This window comes from Aythya fuligula, chromosome Z (genome assembly GCF_009819795.1).
Source record: "Aythya fuligula isolate bAytFul2 chromosome Z, bAytFul2.pri, whole genome shotgun sequence".
NCBI lineage: Eukaryota > Metazoa > Chordata > Aves > Anseriformes > Anatidae > Aythya > Aythya fuligula.
In genome coordinates, this window is record NC_045593.1 from 72,486,268 (window position 1) to 72,505,865 (window position 19,598).

A 19,598-nucleotide genomic window follows, 5' to 3' on the forward strand; every position below is an offset into this window, starting at 1 on the left:
GAATAGATATGCTCTTTCTTTTACCCAGGCAAATTTACAAAGGTGCTACAGGTGACATTACAATCTTTATCAAAACTTTTTTTTTTCCACATAGTCATTAGCTCAGAATCATGACTGAATTTCCGTTGGATTGTGTAAAACAAACTATGGCAACCAATTAAAAAGGTCAGCAGTGGCAAGACCATCAGAATTACACTCATCATGTTGTTGCAGATTTCCCCTTACCATGACACAATTGTCCACCCATATCTCTAAGGAGATTTATCTTTAAACTAAGTTTTATTTAATTCTGTTGCACTAAAAAGTAAAGATGGGAGGTGAAATCATTCCAGAGGGAATGGGATTATTTCCACTCAACCTCAAAAAAGAATCATATGTTGATTTACATTTTCCTACATTATTTCCAGGACTACTCCTGTTGCACTCCATATTGCTTTCTTCAGTGATGTCAAACCTAAATCTTGGTGGAGGCCATGTTGCAATCCTTATGCTGGAGAATAAAAGTAGATGAATACACTTCTCATGCTACACTGAACTCCATGTTATTATCAGGAAATCATACAGGGTAAAGTAAACCCTTTGTATTTTAAATGTGCTTTCTGGTCATCATTTATTAACTATCACATTGTGTCTTTCAGTGTTGTTCAGATGGGAGGCATGTTCCTCTTTAAAGTTATCACTATTTCCCTTTCTTCTTCTTCTGTATTATTCTCTCATCTTCGCTGCTTTTCTTTTCCTGATTGTTTTTCTTTTCATTATTCTGGAGCTCTTTCACAGGTATTGTTTTCAGAAGCACACATCACTAGGATTTTACACTATTCTGTCCATAGAAATGCAACCAGTGACACAATTAACACCAGTATTTCACATGCACCAGAGAACTCTGGAAGTACAATCCATTCCAATGAGACTGGATATCCTTTCCAGGTATGTCTCTTCCAGGCTTTTTTTTTTTTTTTTTCAGGCTGAGCTATGAAGAAAACGTACTTATTAGCTAACCATCATCTGCCTTTGGAAAGCTCAGAACCTGACAGCTAGAAACACTCTCTTTTGTTACTGCATGTTTAGATTCTTAAAATTGTGATTCTATAAACACAATGAAACAGCTCAAATGGGTCTTTCAACTGGAAAGATGACATCACTGAACCATGATAATTTGAAGGTACTTACCACCTCAGTTTAAAAGCTACTGTATTCCCTACTGTGTTTTTAATTTTGCTGCTTGCTAACTTTTGGGTGACACTGCTTCACGTGTACATAGCAAGGCTCTTACTTTCAGGACAACCCAAAATGTCTGTCTCAGAATACTGAGAGCTTTTCAAAGTTCTGACTTTGAATCAAAGTTCTAGCCTGAAAGCCATACTGCAGTGGTTGCACCATAACAAAATTATCTACATCAATTGCTCAAAAGTTCATGTGAAGAATAACTACACACACTTCATGGCAATGCATATAGCTGAAGAGAGAATCAATGGGACATTCCTTTACTTTTGTGATATGTCCTCAAGACTAGAATGATACAAATGGACCACTAAGAGCAGAAAAGGAGTTTGTAAACTGAAATAAGCTCAATTTGAGCATAACGTTTTGTATAACCTCTTTTAAGAACCACAGAGACAAGAAGCCCTTTGTAACTCTTCAAGCTGCTGAGCTGTTCTGAATTCCTTTCAGTTCAAAAATATTAACCTGATGTTAATATTTTTATATTAACTGGGAAGGTTAATATTATTTTAACTGGGAAGGTTTATATTAAAGCTGGGAAGGGAATGATGGCACAAACAGTTTTTATTTTTATTGTATTTACTACAGAGTCATTTTCCTGGCGTCGTTAGGAGCAAAATCAATGTCAGGGGATGTTTTAGAAGTATTGTCACTTTCACTTCACATCCAAGCTGATTTGGTGCCATTAAGTAAAAAGAAGTCCTTAATCCATAACATTTTTTCTACTTTATTTATTTATTTTTATTTATTTATTTTATTTTTCCATTTAAAATAGTGTCCTTCAGAGGCGTTCTGTGAGCAGAAAATCCTTGGATTAAAAATGGAAGACTGGTAAGGAGGATTGTAAATATTCTCAAGTGATCTTGCAGATGGAAATATGTAAAATCTGGGGAGCAGCAATGTAGAAAAACATAAACTATGCCTGCTGCTGTTTGTGTTCTGTCTGTTTGGCAAGTGCATAGATAACACAGACGTTTGGTGGAGTTGGAGGTTCCCTGTTGGATGTGCTTGAGCTCCTGGCCTTGGTACAGAGAAGATCAAAGAAGCACAGGGAGGATCTCAGCATGTTTGTAAAAACAGCCTGTGTAACCCCTTGATAAAAACAGCTGAAATGATCAGGCCAGTGATCTCCTAGCGTTGGTCTCTGTTTGGTGGCCCCTGCATCCCTGCTTGTGTGCCTCTGCTCCCGTGTTTCTTTGGGGATAACCTGGTTGGTGAGGCAACGGGAGTAAATCTACTCTGCATTTTGGCTGCGAGTATGTGGTTATTCCTGCTGCCTGCCTATACTGACTCTTACAACTGGACAATTACTTAAGACTTCTCTGGTAACTTCACTGTCTTCAATGATCTGTGCAGTCAAGAGTCATCCTATCTCACAGCTGAAGTTTGTCTCTGGTGATTTATCTTCTTTCTCCAATCACTACTTGCTGTCATTACCTTTTACCTGAGAATACCAAATTAGTGTTTAAACATTGCCTACAGAATATGAAACACAGTAAATTCACCTCTGAAATGTGGGCATAGTTTTAATAGGGATACAGCCTATGAATTTGTATGCTTGCATACATGCATGTAATTGATGGAGTTCACAAAGATACATGAAAAACTGACATAGGTGAATATAAATCTAAAGTCATAATATAACATTCACTACCAGACTTAAGGAACCATCAGCTTCAATTCAAAGTTGAAGGCACTGTTAAAGACCATCAACCTAATTTACTGGTCATCAAAAGATCAAAATGTATATTATCATATGCATTGTTTCTCAGGGGTACAATGTATTGTCCAGATTCCCATGCACTAAAGCGTCTCAGCACTCTTCTGGATTTGGCCTACAGCTCAGTATAGAGTTTTATGGGCATTTATGGCCTTTGTCCAAAGTAGCAACAGTAAAAACTCACTCACTAATAAGCAGGTATTAACTTGTTTCTTTTAATGCAAAACCAGTTTAGTCACATACATGTATTGTGTGGGATTACAATAATACCCTCAGCCAACCTCTTCTAGAAGCTGGTTTAGCACAGGAAATAGTTGTTATAAATTATTTTTGACTGATCAGCAGGCACAGCTAAACTGCAGTAATACCAAGATTACATCTGCTCTACAGTGATTTGATGTTTATTTTCTAAACTTTAGAAGTATACATTTATTAGAGCTGATAAGGTTCTGAAAATAATTATTACAATTACTGTGATGTATTGTTTGTTGGAACTTCAAATGCACGTTCCATAACCTTTAAACTTTCAGTTGGTCATTAGTGAAACATTAGATTAAGGCATTTTATACTTCAAGTAAAGCAGGTCCAGCTCATGAACAGCTTACGATCTGAAGTGCAAAAAAGCAAGCAGAGGTCATCAGCGGTATGTACTGAATAGGCATGGTAATCCCAACGGGACTGCTTAATTTGGAGGTCTTTTCCAATCTCAACGATTATCTAAGTCTGTGAACTGTGCAGATACCTACACACATGAGTATGTAAAGAAGGGTAGCAGAAGAGAAACGGTGACAATTTTAGAGCTCTCATGATTTCCCCATTGTCAAATGACATGGGTATGGACCCCTCTACACCCTTTCGTTGTTTTTTTTTGGAAACCATGTGCGTGTGAGTTTATAGCATTTTGTGATTTTGTGATCGAACCGTCCATGAGCAGAAAGAGCGATTCACACACAAGCACATGAGCTATACGTGCTTGCATCTTGCACTTTTTTCCTAATGTCATGACAACAGAATGGACTCAATGACATTTATAAGGCCAGGTCCTTGTTTAACAACCCCTTCTGACACTTAATGTTGCTACAGGGTGTGGGCACCGCTTCCAAATAACGACGAACCCCACCCGCACAGAAAGTTTCTGGGTGCCACAAGCAACACCTGACGACCCCTCACCCCATCAGGGGTGGGAAAGGGGAGGCTGGGGGCAGCCCTAGGTGTCCTCAGGGGCCGGGCAGCCGCCACCACACCCCCGCGGTCCCCACCAGCAGCCATGTCACCACCCCCGCCCCACCGGGCACCGCCCCAAAATGGCGGCGGCGTCCCGCACCGGCTGTTCCCCCGCGGCCCCCTCCCTCCCCTCCGGCGGGCGGCGAGGGCCCCGCCCCCCCGCTTTGCATCGCGCGGCGCCGGCGCCCCGCACCCCTCCCCTCCCCTCCCTCCCCTCCCTCCTCCGGCGGCGGCGGCGGGCGGCGGCGGGCTCGGCGGCGGCAGCGGGGCGTGCAGGCGGGCTGCGGGAACGGCACGGATGAGGCGCATGCGCGCCGTGGACGGGCGCTGGGGCTGTAGCGGCTCGGCGCGGAGAGCCCGGGCGGGGCTGGGGGCCGGGGCCGGGGCCGCAGCCGCCGGCAGCGGCAGGGGGGTCGTCGTCAGCGGCGTCGGGGCGGAGGAGGGCTCCGTCCTGTGCCAGGAGGGCTGGCGGGGCCAGTCGCGGGGCTCGGTGCAGCAGCTGGCGGAGCGCTACGCGGACCTGGCGGCCAGCCACAGCGAGGCGCTGCGGCAGCGGGAGGAGCGCGAGTGGCACAACGCGCGGCTGCGGCAGGAGAACGCCCGGCTGCGGCTGGAGAACCGCCGGCTCCGCCGCGAGAACCGCTGCCTCTTCCGGCAGGCCCTGCTCGGGCCCGAGCCGCGGGACCCCCAGCAAGGGGAGGCGGAGGAGCTGCGCGCCCAGCTGGGACGGCTGCAGGAGAAGCACCGCCGGGCCCTGCAGCAGCTGCGGCGCTGCCGGGCCGAGGGCGGGGCGGACGACGGCGAGCTGGAGGAGCTGCTGCTGCGGGAGGAGGAGGGCGACGAGCGGCCGCCGGCCCCCCTGGAGAAGAGGGGGCTGGTGGAGCCCGTGTAGCCGGCCCCTTGGGGAGGGGGGGAGCCCCTTCCCCGGGGTGTGCTTTGCGCCCTTCCCCCGCCCGCAGGGCACGGCGCGGAGGCGGAGGAGATGCGGCGCACGGGGGAGGCCGAGGATGGAGGGGGAGGAGGCCTCGGCGCTGCTGCTGTGGAGGAGAGAGCCGCAAGGAAGCGAGCGTTTGGCCGCACGGCGTGGCCTTGTGCTTCCCTAGGGGATCCGCTGCGAGCGCCGCGCAGGCCTCGGCAGCCGTAGAGGCCGCCTGAAGGATGTCTGGCGACTGCTCTGTGTCCTGTGTGCGTCTGTTCCAAAACGGGGAGGGGTGGGGGAAGCTTGCAAGCTTCTGGGTCGGCACTCTGGTACAGGGTTGGTGATCCCTCCAACACTGAATTGTCTGGACATTGAGTCAAAAACAGTACCCGTTGTCTTTAAGGATGGACTGTGTTCACCCTCCTGTTCAATATTGGTTTGTATTTTGCACTTTCACTTAAAATGGCATAAAATTAATGATAATAAAAACGTGGGCATGCCAAGCGACAGTCTCAAGTGTGATTTGTAACAGGCAGTTACTTTGAAATTACAAGTGAAACACCAGTCACACCTTCGTAACACAGTTCCTCTAAGCACATGACATTTAGTTATTTTTCAGAGCTCTTTTCCTTAATAAAACCAGTTTGCAAACAAGCCTTGTGAGGAACTGACGCTGCAGTTTGTTTCGTGGTATTCCTTCATTATTGTTTTTAATCATTGAAAAGCTGGATGATGTCTTCAGGTTTGGTGTTAGTTCCTTTTTATCTTTAAATAACCAAGCTCTATTTTAGTTCAACGTAACATTAAAAGGTTTAAATGCCATCCTAAGAATTTTTGGATATAACTTGAACACTGTAGTTGTTACTCCTTTGCATAACATCAGTGTAAGCTTCTAATCAGAAAGTGCAGTAGCACTTGTTAACTTGTTCCATCCGTTTCGATCTGCAGCATCAAAAAATGTGTTCTCAATACATAAAAAAGATGTGTCAGATGGTACAGTTAATTGCTTCTTAATGAGAAATCTTGGCTGTTGGTGTGTGGATGTATTGCTTGATTACCTTGTTTTGGAAATGTGAAAGCATTCTTGGAAACGTCTGAATTAATTAAATGCTCAAGAATTACAATAGATACAACCACCACAACAACCAATTGTCTTATTTTCTAGCTTTTTTTTTTTTTTTTTTTTTTTTTTTTAATTGAAGTGTGTATATGATGAATAGCTAAGCAGTTTGAAGAATTTGTCAGAATAGTACAATGGAGAATGGTGTTAAAATACAATGTTAGAAAAGTGCAAATGTGTACCTTTTAAAAATATCATTTTAGAAAGTATCGGGATGTACAAAAAAAAAAAAGATTCTGTATTTTTTTAATGCAATATGCAAAACTTTGTAACTAAAATTTTGGGGCCCTCCAAATAACGGAGGTCTTTATATTCTAGATAATGTAAGAATATTAGTACTTTTAATAAGCTCTATACAAGTTTATATAAAGTGTTCTTATTAAATTCATAAAATGGGCTCTAGATATGACTTGACAAAGAGTTAATAAAGTAAAACCATTCAGATAATTAAAAGAATTTGAGATAGTTACATTGTTAAGGCTCAAATTTATGGGAAGTGCTTTTTTATTTTATTTTAAATTTTGAAATTGTTACTTCCAGGTGAATTTCAGTAAAGTGTCAAGTCAAGTTGCTGAAGTTTCATCTAACCAATCAATCATCTGATCTCATTGTGTTAGAGAGCAAGAGGTAAGAAAATACAAGATTTGGAAAAGTTCTCTCTAGTAAAATTATGCAAAAATAACACTCACTTTTCCTTAATTAATAGTTTGCAGGTGGTAGGTTTCCTTTACAACGCACTTGCATGATCTTTGGCTACAGGAAACTTCAAAGACTTGATGGAAAAGTGAATATACTTCCTAAAGTATATACCTATAAAGCCTTAATGCTTGTAATCTGAATTTGTCTATGTGACTAGTTCTAAAATTCGTTAGTTTGATACCATTACAGAAACAGTCACATCTATCTCTAAAGCCAAAACCCCTTGTATTGATGGCTGGCAGAAAACCTAGAGCATCTCTGGAATTGTCTGAGAACTTACAGCATCTATGCATCTGAAGTGATAGAAGATGTGAAGGTCTTTTTTCTTAGAGGCCTTTTCCAAACTGAATCACAGGATCAACGTTAGGAATTGGAAGGGGCCTTGAAAGATAGTCTAGTACAATCCCTCATGACTCATGATTCTACAAAGAGCTATTACAATTGTAAAAAGTGCTTAAACCCTCTACATTTGATTGTGGTCTGTTTTATTCCTCTTTTATTCTTTCTGTCGGATAAACAGTCAAATCTTGAAAATCTAGTTTTCAATTCCTACTCCTCAATCTTGTCTTTAATTCTGTTTATCGTGTTCTGGACTGTACAACAAGTGTTTATTCTTCTTTTGTTCTAGTTGTTGAGGCAGTGTTTCTATGTCTTGCTGCACTGAGCCTTCCCTCCTGTTGTTTGACTGAATGCTTCTACCCTAAATTTGGAAGAGAGTCCTTTACAGAACAAAGTTGCTGTATTATATTCAGCAAAATGAACCATGCTGTGCTGTTATCCTTCTTCTCATACCTTTACCATTTTAATTCAGAATCATGTCAGTTCTATTCTGATGGTTTTCAAAACCATGTATTTCAAAACAGAGATTTTTTGTGTTTTTGACTATAGGTTTTAAGTATCTACTTTGTCATAGCTAACTGTTTTTCTCTGTTTGTTTGTTTGTTTGTTTTCCATGAGGCCAAATTTCTGGGGACCAATGGATTATTTTCCCATTTAGAGGAATGCTTTTAGCTTATAATTAACTTTCAGGTTACAGTATTTTGTAGTGTTGTATGAAAGTGAGTTTGAAAATGAGATGTTGTGTGTGTTTTGTTTTGCAAATTAGAGACTGGATTAAATCCATATTTGGATTTGAGGGTCTATGTGAGCCTTTTATTTTGTTTATAGATAAATACATAGAAACACAGCGGCAGAATGTATAAAATATTTGGCAGTATTGGCTACCTGTTCACCCTGTTAAATTGCAGTATTTAAATTATGAATATATAATCTCACAACTTGCTTTCAAAAAAAATATATGTATACGTATGAATTTGTGTAGTTAAACAGAATGTCAGATCCTGTAGCCTTTCACTTTGTTACTAACATGATTATCTTTTGTTTCTTAAATGTTCAGTCTTAGCTGCAGACCTTTGTTTACCCTTCTGTCCTATGCCTTATGTTTAAAAAAAAAAAAAAAAGTTATAAAATATATGCTAAAATGGAAGATATATGCATGGCTACATTAAAACTATGTTAAAATCTTCTGGGGCCCTGTGTGAATTTGATGGCAATTACTTCAAAACACATGTATATGAATAGAATGGTTTGGTGTCAGTGCCATATTTAATATACACTCTATTGCTCTTTTGAGACCTAATTTAAGTTTCATTAAATATTGCACTCTGAGTCTTTGTCTGCTGTGCTCATCTCCTTGAATATGTTAGGACCTTGGGGTGCTTTAGCTGCCTACAGAGAATAATGAAATAAATTAAATGTCTTTGTATGATAAACTAATGCCATTCAGATTAGTTTAGTTGGCTACTTTCCCATCAAAGCAGTCATCTGTTACACTTCTTTTTCTATGTATCTCACTGTGTTCCATATCCCAGTTTGTTTTTGTTCAGTTCAGCCAAGACATTTGCAAGTTGTATAGAAAGTCCCTTTTCCAAACTCACAAATTATCTGAAGTACTGACTTAGCGCCAGATACTGATTACAAATTAATAGGGTATTTCCTGTATACATGTATTTTAAAGTGGTATCTGGTATTGTCATACTGGGCAGTTCAGGGGTAACTGCCTGGGAGCAGTCATCATTAAATAAGCTATTCAGATTGAATTTACTGTTTCATTTCTTCCAAAATAAAACCCTGTATCATTCAGAAGATAATAGCAGCAAGTGATTATAAAGCTCCTTTTAAAAAAGCTTGCTACCAGTATTATTTCATGACTTTCAAGGCCATTTGCTTGCTCTTTGTGCTGTCAAGGGTCTTTGTGCAGTCAGAATGTAGCTGTAGCAGAACAGAAGATAAATGATATTACATTTAGAGTGCACAAAGAGGCTGTTTTAGATCCAGCTTTATAGGAGAGAGTGTGGTACAAGGCTGGGAAGAAAGCAAATTGGTTGGATAAGCCCGAGAAAGGGGCTTAGTTTGTGAAAGAGAATTACTGTGGAAAGACAACCAAACTAAACCTGATGGAGTTATATTTGTATATATTGGTGTATTTTTAATTAATACATGTATTGAATGCAAAGTTAAGATAAAGTTTAGTACCAAGGAGAAGAACAACTGTGTCATACACTTGCATGTCTTTGAAGTAGCAGTAAGCTTTGGAGATCTACTTTACAAACAATTATTATCCTCCACTGAGATTATTAGCAGTGATGCTCATTAGGGTTAATTTATCTCAGGAGAAAAAAAAAAAAAAAAGAGCAAGCAGATTTACCATCTCTTTACCATCTCTATTTTGTGAGTGTTGTAGGATTTTCAGTGGCCTCAAACATGTTTGAAGTTTGACACCTAGACTGGTTCAATGGAGGAAGTGTGCTGCAATCAGCTGGCAGCATCCAGGTGTGTTTTGACAAATGCACTTCCAAGCACCTGACCCAGCCTGATGCTGATTAGCCTGTGAGAGCTCAGTCATGACGAGAGTTGAGGTGGTTGTGAAGTGTATAAATATGGTAGCTCTAGTAGTTTAGTGGTCATGACTTTTGCTGTAATGACTACTTACAAAAATTACATGGGCTACAGGAGTAACAGATGGTGTGTTTGTACATGAATTGCAAACAATTAGCTGCATCTGTATTTCTTCACTTTATTAAACAGAGTTCAGTGTTGTCTACACCTGAGTCAGGATCGTGATTCTGTGTATGTTTGGTAATTCTTTCTTCAGGATGGAGGCAGTCAAATCCTTCCAAACTGGTTATTAGAAAGCCTCATTCCCAGCAGAGACTTTTATTACTACTACTTTTGACTTTTGACTTTTTTTTTTTTGTCATTTTTAAAATCAAATCATATCATATATATATCACTCCTGAATTTTATATATATATATATATATATATATATATATATAATATATATATATATAAATTAAGATTATGAAAGAATCTTACCCTGATTTTTTTTTTTTTTGGCAATATTAGAACTTTAGCTTTAATGATAGTTAAATATTCCATTGCACTTCACTCTGAATATAAGTGACTGGATTTACTTAAGGACTTTGGCATGCAAAATTTAAAATAAGGAATTAAGACTCTAAACATGCTCTGAAATCTAAATATATAGTTTTCACTACCAAAAGCAGCCCAGAAGGTCCTGTTCATTTGACAGAGGAAGGCTGAGCCTATTTTACATTTTAATCCTATCTTTATTGTGAAAGAAGCAGCTGAGAAACTAGTGTAAAAATCAACTTACATCTTGCTTGAGACTTTTATGCTAGTGCTGAAAAAAGTGCTAGCAATCAGGCTACTGTATGTGGGAAGTTGGTCATCTCCTAAATCTTTGTAGATACTCTTGGCTAAATTTAAATTTAAATCGTCCAGCTTGAAGGACATCTCAAGCGGAGATGAAGGAAGAAGCTTCCTTCAAAAGAAGGAATTCAAAATTATTCAGAAGCAGTGAGATGTATGTGTCTGAGGAATATGTCCAGCAGCCCAGCCCCAAAACACATGTAATCAGGCAGTTCTTCTAGGACTCCTTAGGAAAAGAATAGCACCAGTTGGGAGAAATGGGTTAAAAGCAGAAGATTGTGAAGGAGGATGTTATCAGAATGGAAAACTGGCAAGGAGGATTGTACATATGCTCAAGTGACCTTGCAGCTGGGAATGCGTAAAGTCTGGGAAGCAGCACTGTAGAAAAACATAAATTATGCCTGCTGCTGTTTGTGCTCCATGTTTGACAAGTAGCATATCTCTGCATAGGTAACACAGGTGTTTGGAAGACTTGGAGGTGCCCTATTGGATGTGCTTGAGCTCTTGGCCTTGGTACAGAAAAGATCAGTGAAACATAGTGAGAATCACAGCCTGGTGATAAAAACTACTCCTGCACAAACTCTTGATAAAAACAGAGAAATCCAGCAGGCCAGCATTTTCCTCTCATGGACCCTGTTTAGCAGTTCCTGAATTGCTGCTGGTGTACCTCTGCTCAGATGCTGTTTCAGGGATCCTCTGGTTGGTGAGGTAACAAGAATAAATCTACTCTTTGCATTATAGCTGTGAGTCTGTGGTTGTTCCCATTGCCTTTCTGTGCTGACTCACACACCACCTTCAAGACTTCCTCTCTTTTTTGTTTTGTTTTGCTGTGTTTTTTTTTTGTTTGTTTGTTTTTGTTTTTGTTTTTTTTTTTTTTTTGTGATCTTGTGCTGGCTTTGGGCATGCTTCTTTATGCATTTTGTGAACTGGCTCTGAGCCAGTTCACAAAATTTACTACCACAGTAAATTTTCAGGAATTTACATAGTACCCACCTGTCTCCTGACCGATGTCCTGAGAAGCTGCACGCAGATCTATGGGAGGGTATTTGTAACTTTGAAAAGTAGATGCTGTCAGTACACGCCATTCTTACCGCTTTTCTGCAGTTTGTTCCTTCTGCTTTTTCTACACCCAGAGCTTCCTACTGCTCCACCATGCAAACTTATCTTCACATTACTGTTACAGTGTGTCCTGGGAACACTCTGCTGTAAAGTGGACCAACACAAAGAAGTACTTTTCAATTGCATTTAGAACTACATTTAGAGCTAAATTAAAGCCTGCTTTCAAATAGGGGGAAAGAATGCCACCACCTATCTCTCAAACTGCAATTACCTGAGTTTCATTTCTGTCCTTTGTGCATGAAGCTTCACTAGGAGCAGGAAGATTTCCCTTTTTCTATGCCAAGAAACACTGTAATCTCAGAAAAGCTGAGGATATCATTGTGTTAACCCATGTGTACTGCCAAATAAGATCTGAAGTCTTTGTGTTCCCCAATGTGTTAAGCTATTCTGAGATGTTCATCCAGCACCAGTTTCACAGAGTAGTCTCAATGCGTTAGACACAATGTAAAATATAGGAATGCTGTCATTTTCTTAAAAAACACAGCCAAAGGTGGGACTCTTATGTGACAACTTAAAGTTTAGAGAGTTTATTCAAGATGCGATTCCTTTCTTTGGCATAAAGAAATTCAAACTCATTCTTTCTGAGAGTGTGCTTGGCTTCACTAGAGGGGAACTGTGTTGTCTTAATGCTACAATTTTACACTGTGAGAAAAAAAAAAGGAATGCAGTGTTAGGGATAGAAATGAAGCCTTTTGGTAATCTATAGCTTTCTGTATGGCATAAGTCTGACTTCATTGCTAATAAAGGTGTTGTTTTATTTTTATTTTTTTCTGAAGCATTTGCTTCAGAGGCCTATTATACAGTGATTTTTAAAAATACTGCATTTTAGTTGATTCACCTAGTTCTTTACACACCCACACAAACACACCAATACTTTCTACCTTTGCTTCTCTTTTAATAACCCTCGTTTAAAGTATCCAGAGGTTCCACCATCATTCCTAATCTTAGGGTATTTAAAATTTATTTATCTCTTTAGACCTCTTGAGATAAGAAGTTCACAAGAGGGATAGATTCAATAGGGAATCTCCTCTTTATTTGAGAGTTTTCCACACCTTATGTGGAAAAATATTAATATTATTCTAGAAAAAATATTTATTTATTTATTTATTCATTTATTATGAGAACAGATTTACCCTGGGGGTTTTGATTGATAAAGCCAACACACTGGTTTTTCATAACGTTATTCATGACTGAAGTCCTTACAATCACTACTGCTGCCTCAGTAAGAAAAGAAAGATGCATTTTTATGAGCATTTTCTCTGGAAGCTGGAAAAATGTAATTTTGTCCATAAAGAAAAAAAAATATATATTTGTCATTGACAAATGCTGCTTTGCAGCAAAATGAGGTTTAGCGTAACTGCTGTCCAAACCTGCTGCCCATTGACATTGAAAATATTTAAGCTGTTAATATATCTGAAATTTTTACAGAAATATGTAGTATCATGTGCCTTCCATATAAGCATCCAGGTGTGTCTTCTCATGTAAAGATAAACTCTTTTGATCTGACTGACTAATCCACAAATTATCCCTGTTAGTTAGTTGTTACTGATAGTATTCTCTAATTTTTCAAAGCTGCTGTAAAGCTGTGTTACTTTTGATGCAGAAATCCAAGCCCTGTTCATTCATTTAATGTACTCTAGCTGGGGTCACCACTGCTGCATCCCTCTCAGGAAAACTGAGCACTCCATATTAGCTGTTCTTATGGAGATGTTTCTGTGCAAGATATCTTCTATAATAAAGTATCTAAAAAGAATGTTTTGATCTTGTCCCAGATTCAAATCTGGTGCGTATTCAGACAAAAACATGTGTCTTTTAGAAGAGGTAAACTTCCAGCTCTGCTGTATAAAAGCTTGTGTTTTTATGCCTATGTATAGATTCAACACAATGAAAAATTATGATCTTGCATATGTGTACTGTGTTTGAATGGGATGAAGTTAACTTTCCCTGCAGCAGCCCCCACAGTGCTGTGCTCTGCACTTGTAGCTACCACTGGTATCACACCAGAGTTTTGTCTATTGCTGAGCAGTGCTGGCACAGAACTAAGACTCTCTCCAAAGCCCTCCAAAGCCAGTAGATTAGAGCCAGTGGGCAAGAGGTGGGGAGGGGACATCACCAGGGCAGCTGACCTAAACCAGCCAAAGGAACATTCAATGCCACGTTGTGTCACACTCAGCAATAAAAGGTGAGAAGGGTCAGAGGGCTCTCATTATGAGGGCATCTGTCCTCCCAAACAACCACTGCACGTATTGAGGCCCTGCTTCCCAGGATGTGGCTGAACTTGGATGTGGGTCTTTGATGGGAAGTAGAGAATATAAATATTTCTTCTCTGTTTCTGCATGGCCATTTTTGTTTTTCCCTCTTCCTTTTCCCTTTAATTAAAGTATCCTTATCTCAAACTGTGAGCCTTTTTCTTTCCATCATATTTTCTTCTCACTTCTTTTAAGGAGGGGAGTGAGAGGCTAGTTTGTGGAATTTGGCTGCACAGCAGAGTAAAAGTATGATATGAACAGACAACTAAGTCTCTGCAATCAGTTCTTGAATTTAACTGTGTGTGTGCGTGCGTGCTAAGTCTTTGCAGTGACACAATTGTTCAGTAGGTTTGTGCAGTCTCAGACTTTTTACATCAATTCCCTTATTTTCAAAGCAGGCATTTCAAAAATGTAGAAAACAGCTGTCCTACTAAGAATTAAGCTTTCAGCTAGTAGGATAGCCTGTTGAAGGAAATTCAGGTGATGATGCATCTCATTAGGAAGCTGGCTTAGCTTCCATGAGGCTTAAAGTCCATGAGGCTGTTCCTATGTTTACAAAATTCACTGCAAAATTCACTGCTGCGGGGCCACTAGAAAATGTATAGTGTACTATTCTGTTTTTATTGTAATTTTCTATGAAATGTTAAGTACATTATACAATGCCTTTTGGGTTGAAATGACTCACAGATTTTCTGTGGAATATAGAAAGTAATACAAGACATTATAAGTACATTTGAATTTGTGGGAAAATGGTGTGATACTACACTAATATGCAAAACAGGGAAATAATGTGGATTAGTTGGATTCATTCATTTGGCATAGCCATGACAATTAACAACGTGAGCTGGGATCAGCCCACCAGTTATGTACAGTTACCTCAGTTTTGGACAGCAGTGGTCATCCCTACTTAGCTGCCTCGTTCTAAGTATTTAATCCTTGATTACTTGAAGGAAAAACTGAAGATGAAATGCCATATAGCAAAGCTGTACACCACTGCATACCAGTTTTAAAAGGTCTGTAGGAAGCAGATCTCCTGCAAAGTTGTGGCCTGATACTTTTACTGGACAGCTGAGTAGGAGTAGCTATCGCTTATAATCTGAGGGAAAAGTGTGGAGGGAATTAATGTCTATGCACATCTGTCCTCTTGTCTGTGTTGTTTCCTCTTCAACTCCAATGTGCTGCAGCTCAAAGGAATGAGTCTGTCTGACATTGCACAGCTAGTGCTTTCTTCTGGACCTGTCCAGATAGGGAGGAGGAGCAGGAGCTGATAAGCAGATATGCAGATTCTGAGGAGGTTATGATGACAAAATGGATTGTGGGATCTGTATTTGCTCTCATGCCCACTGGTTATCTACAGGACTTGAGGCAAAACCAAAGATGTCCGAAGGCAGTGATGGGGTCCAGAAGAAAAACTTCATCAATGACTATTGCTTTCTTCCGTGCTTTGCACCTGGAGATTTACTGGATTCTTATTTTATTTTCCCCAAAGGGTGCTGTAGATGACATACCATCAGTTCAGTGTGATAACTCTGTCTGTGGTTAATTTTCTGTTGATTAAATTGTTGGAGACTTTGTCTGTAATTATACTTATCTGCAGCTTGGAGTTTTTTTTGTTGTTGTTGTTTGTTTGTTTGTTTGTTTGTTTTTCCTTTTCTTCTCTCTTGCTATGCACCAGCTGCTGAGCACTGTCTCTTTTAGATAATGTTAATGTTTTAGAAGGCATAATGGAAGAACCATCTCACTGATAGAGTAGTTTAGTGGAAGTAATCATGTAAGAAATGCCAACAAGTTTTGACCCTTCTGAAGCAATGGTATTATACTGATATTTTGCATTTACTACAAAAGGATGATGATTAAAATTAATTCTGCCTGCCCTAAAGCTGGGAATGAAAAGTGAGAAAGCTGTGTGTGCATCTATTGTCTTAAATGTTTAATACAATTAGGAATTATAAAGAATACCATTTCTTTGTGTTTGTGGAAGTCTTTCTCTGTTACAGCAACAAGTAGAGACCAGAGCACTCAGATAGCAGGGTTATGCTAGGCTTCAGCTTTCAATTAACCATTAAAGGTGATGAAATAAAATAAACAGAACGCTTAACAAACATTGCAGAAGGCTGTTTTTATTTCTCAGGCTATCTGCATTATATTTCCTGTACTTGAAATCTGTAATCAGCTATAAAACTGATGTGCATGGCTACCAATCCATTCCAGATGGGTGTCTCTCTGTCTGTTGCTGACTCTCTTGATTGCTGAAAAATAATGCCAAGTTAACACCTAAAATAATGGTCTATCACCATTGCAGGGAAAGGGTTTAGCAGATCTGGTAGTCCTGCCTTATCTTACTCAAAACCAACACGTCCTGAACTTTAAATTGCCTTATGTTTTCCTGCTTGCTAAAGGATGTAGGCTCCACACAAATCACTGCTGTGTGGGGCATAGCTCTGTAACATCCATGCAGTCCCATCCAGCTCAATGAATCTACCCTGACAGCATAGGGTTTTTTTTCATATTTGTTCTGTTCAAAACATGGCTGACTTTAATGCTTGGAGAATCATAGTAATTATAAACACTGAGGAATGGAAAAAAAAGTCCATGTCCCTGAGTCTGGTGACAAGAAATATCGTGTTTAATTTGTATTTCTATGAGAAAATCAATACTGTTTCAACTGGTAAACCAAATTAAAAGAACAGTCATAGTTCTACATTTTGTCACTTGTGGATCCAATAGCTTTTCAGTTTTCCATAAGGGGGATTTTTCTTGCTCATTTGCCTGTGCAACTCTAACAAATAAATCCATCTTGTCTGATTATAAATAACTTGCCTGAAAATGTCGTTCTCAAAGTGTACAGAATACATAATATATATTTAGTAAAAAGAAAAATCGTAAACGTTATTAAAATATTAGTAACATTTTGGTATCATGGAAGTGAGACTGAACTCGTAATAAAACATATCTTTATGATATTATTTTCAAGTGGTATATTAAATCAGCATTGAAATTTAAACTTCTTGTTTTGGACATGTAGAGCTTAGTGATATGGTTTAGTGGAGGATTTGTTAGTGTTAGATCAGAGGTTGGACTAGATGATCTTGGAGGTCTCTTCCAACCTAGATGATTCTGTGATTCTGTGCTAATCATAGTTGCCATAGTACAGAGCTATATATGTGGTTTATTGAATGATTAAACATTATTATGTTATAGAGATCCAAGACAGTAATTTATTAGCTATGTTTTATATGTCAGAAAACACAGATTTATATACGACTGAAATTCTCTCACAAAGATTTTGAAGGCTGAAACTTAGTGCATATTCAATGTGAGTTCTTGGATTATCTAAGGAAGGATTTGTTACTAAAGAGTAAATGTAGTCTGAAGTTCTTGTGGCTGCTCTCTCTCAAGCCTTGGTAGAATGTACCATGTGTGATGAACAGGCTTTTTAGGGTGCTGTCCATTTCACAAGACAGGGATTCAAGTGCTTGCTTTGCAATAGCTGGATTTATAGCACTGTTAGGGTGCTTATTTAGTTTCAGTGGGATATAGTTATTATTCTAATCTAAAGTCAACACTTCAGTCCCCAGCTGCAAACGCATTACTTGTCAAGGAGAGAGAGAAGGGTGAGGAAGGCATACAAGTGTTCAAAAGACTTGGATGCTCTTGTAGTGACAATTACACCTTCATGGAATTGCCTTTCTTGTGACATCATTTCAATGAGCTGAGATGAACCTTGTAAGAACACAGAAATGAAGTAAATCTAATGTAGAACTAGAGCTTAGGAGCAGATACGTTGGGGAACAATGAATAGGAGACAGTCAAATGTAACAGTCATCCTTCTGCTATGTTCAACTTCCAGCTATCAGTGTTTCAGAGATATATAAGGTAGCTCTATGGCAGGGAAAAAAATTATATATAAAGGGAGAAGATAGAACAGTGCAGAAATTGATGGAGGCACTGAAGAAGCAGAGTGTAGAAGAAAAATCATAACCTGTGGAAACATTTCCAGGACAAACTGGAAAAGGACTAATGAAATGATAGTATTTCCCTAGAAACAGGGAAGAATTTCATGCGTAAAGTAAGAGGCGCGTGAGTAAGCACAAAGCTGTATCTAAATTCACAAATGCTAGATATGTAATGCAAGCAATATCAAATGCAAAATTTTAAAAGTGAAGAAAGCAAACTGTGAAGCAGCAATTTTGGACTTGAAAGAATACAATGGGAAAATGTCAAGATCTATGAATTGTTCTTTGTTCCTCAGAGTACTAAGTAAATGAAAGAGCTGTAAGAAGGCATAGATAAAATCTGTAAGTGTGCAAAATGACCCATAAGTAATGTGGTGTTACATTCCTGAAGGTTCTGCAAGATTGTTAACGTAGTCTTAGTAGTAAGAACTAGAGAGAGACTAGATTAAAATGTAAGTGTGTAATCTGATAACCTTTTTAAATAATGGCTTCCAGAAACAGTACCATGGAAGTAATTTGAGATAATTCTGTGCCACAATTTTCAGTGGGACAGAGTTAATTTTCTTTACAGAGGTTCACGCAATGCTGTGTTTTGCACTTTTGATGAAAACAGTGGTGATAACACACCAATGAAAACAGCGGTGATAACACACCAATGTTTTCACAGTTATCACAGAGTTAGTTATCACAGAGCAGTGCTTGCAGAGGGCCAAGGACTTTTCTGCTTCTCATGATGCCCTGCCAGTGAGGGGGCTGGGGATGCACAATTTGCCAGGAGGGGATGCAGTCAGGACAGCTGACTCAAATGAACCAAAGGGATGTCCCATGCCATTTGGAGTCATACTCAGCAGTAGAAGTTGGGGGAAAGAAGAAGGGAGAAGGCACATTTGGAGTGATGGCATTTGTCTTCCCAAGAAACTATTATGTGTGATGGGCCCTGTTCTCCTGGGCAGAACATCTCCATGCTGATGAGAAGCAGTGAATAAGTTCCTTTTTGTTTCCTTGTGCATGTAGCTTTTGCTTTACCTAGTAATCTGTCTTTATTTCAAACTATGAATTCCTTCAGTTCTTTTACTTCCCCAGTTCTCTCCCCTACCCCACCTGGGGAAAGTGAGCAAGTGGCTGTGTGGTTCTTAGCTGCCTGCCAGTGCTAAACCACAACATTGTGGATTGAGTCTCTGTTCTGTGCGAGTAAGGGTAATGCAGCCTGTCCTATTAATGTGAAAAACTTCTGGTGACAGGAAGAGAACAGTCAAATCAATACTGAAGAGAAGATTTTTTTCCCAACAAATTCACTTATCATTGGTGATGAAGTAGCTAATCTAGGTAGTTACTATAAACATGACAACTGTGGTAAGAAATGATTGAGTGTTTGCTGAGCTGTTGTTAATAGTGAGCAGTTGTGTTTTACAAAGATAGAGATCTCCTTGCTGTAAACCTTGCAGATTTGTTCCTTCACCTAAATACAAGTATGTGCATGAAATAACAGATCATTTTATCTAAAAATATGTAATAGTGACTGTTTGCTTGCCTCCACAGGCTGAGCATGTAGTATGGACATTGCATTACCAGAGTCTGGGAGCTTACCTCCCAGGGGACAACTGGCAAGGGACCCATCTGCCAGTCGTGCGAGAGGC

General features: G+C 39.6%; 1 protein-coding gene across 1 annotated transcript; it reads left to right on the top strand.

The window, feature by feature from the left end:
* Positions 1 to 4,463: 4,463 nt before the first annotated feature.
* On the top strand, positions 4,464 to 5,587 carry TUSC1 (tumor suppressor candidate 1). The gene has a single exon (XM_032206333.1). The coding sequence runs from the start codon at positions 4,464 to 4,466 to the stop codon at positions 5,055 to 5,057; it is 594 nt and encodes a 197-aa protein (XP_032062224.1). The 3' UTR covers positions 5,058 to 5,587.
* The last annotated feature ends 14,011 nt before the right edge of the window (positions 5,588 to 19,598 follow it).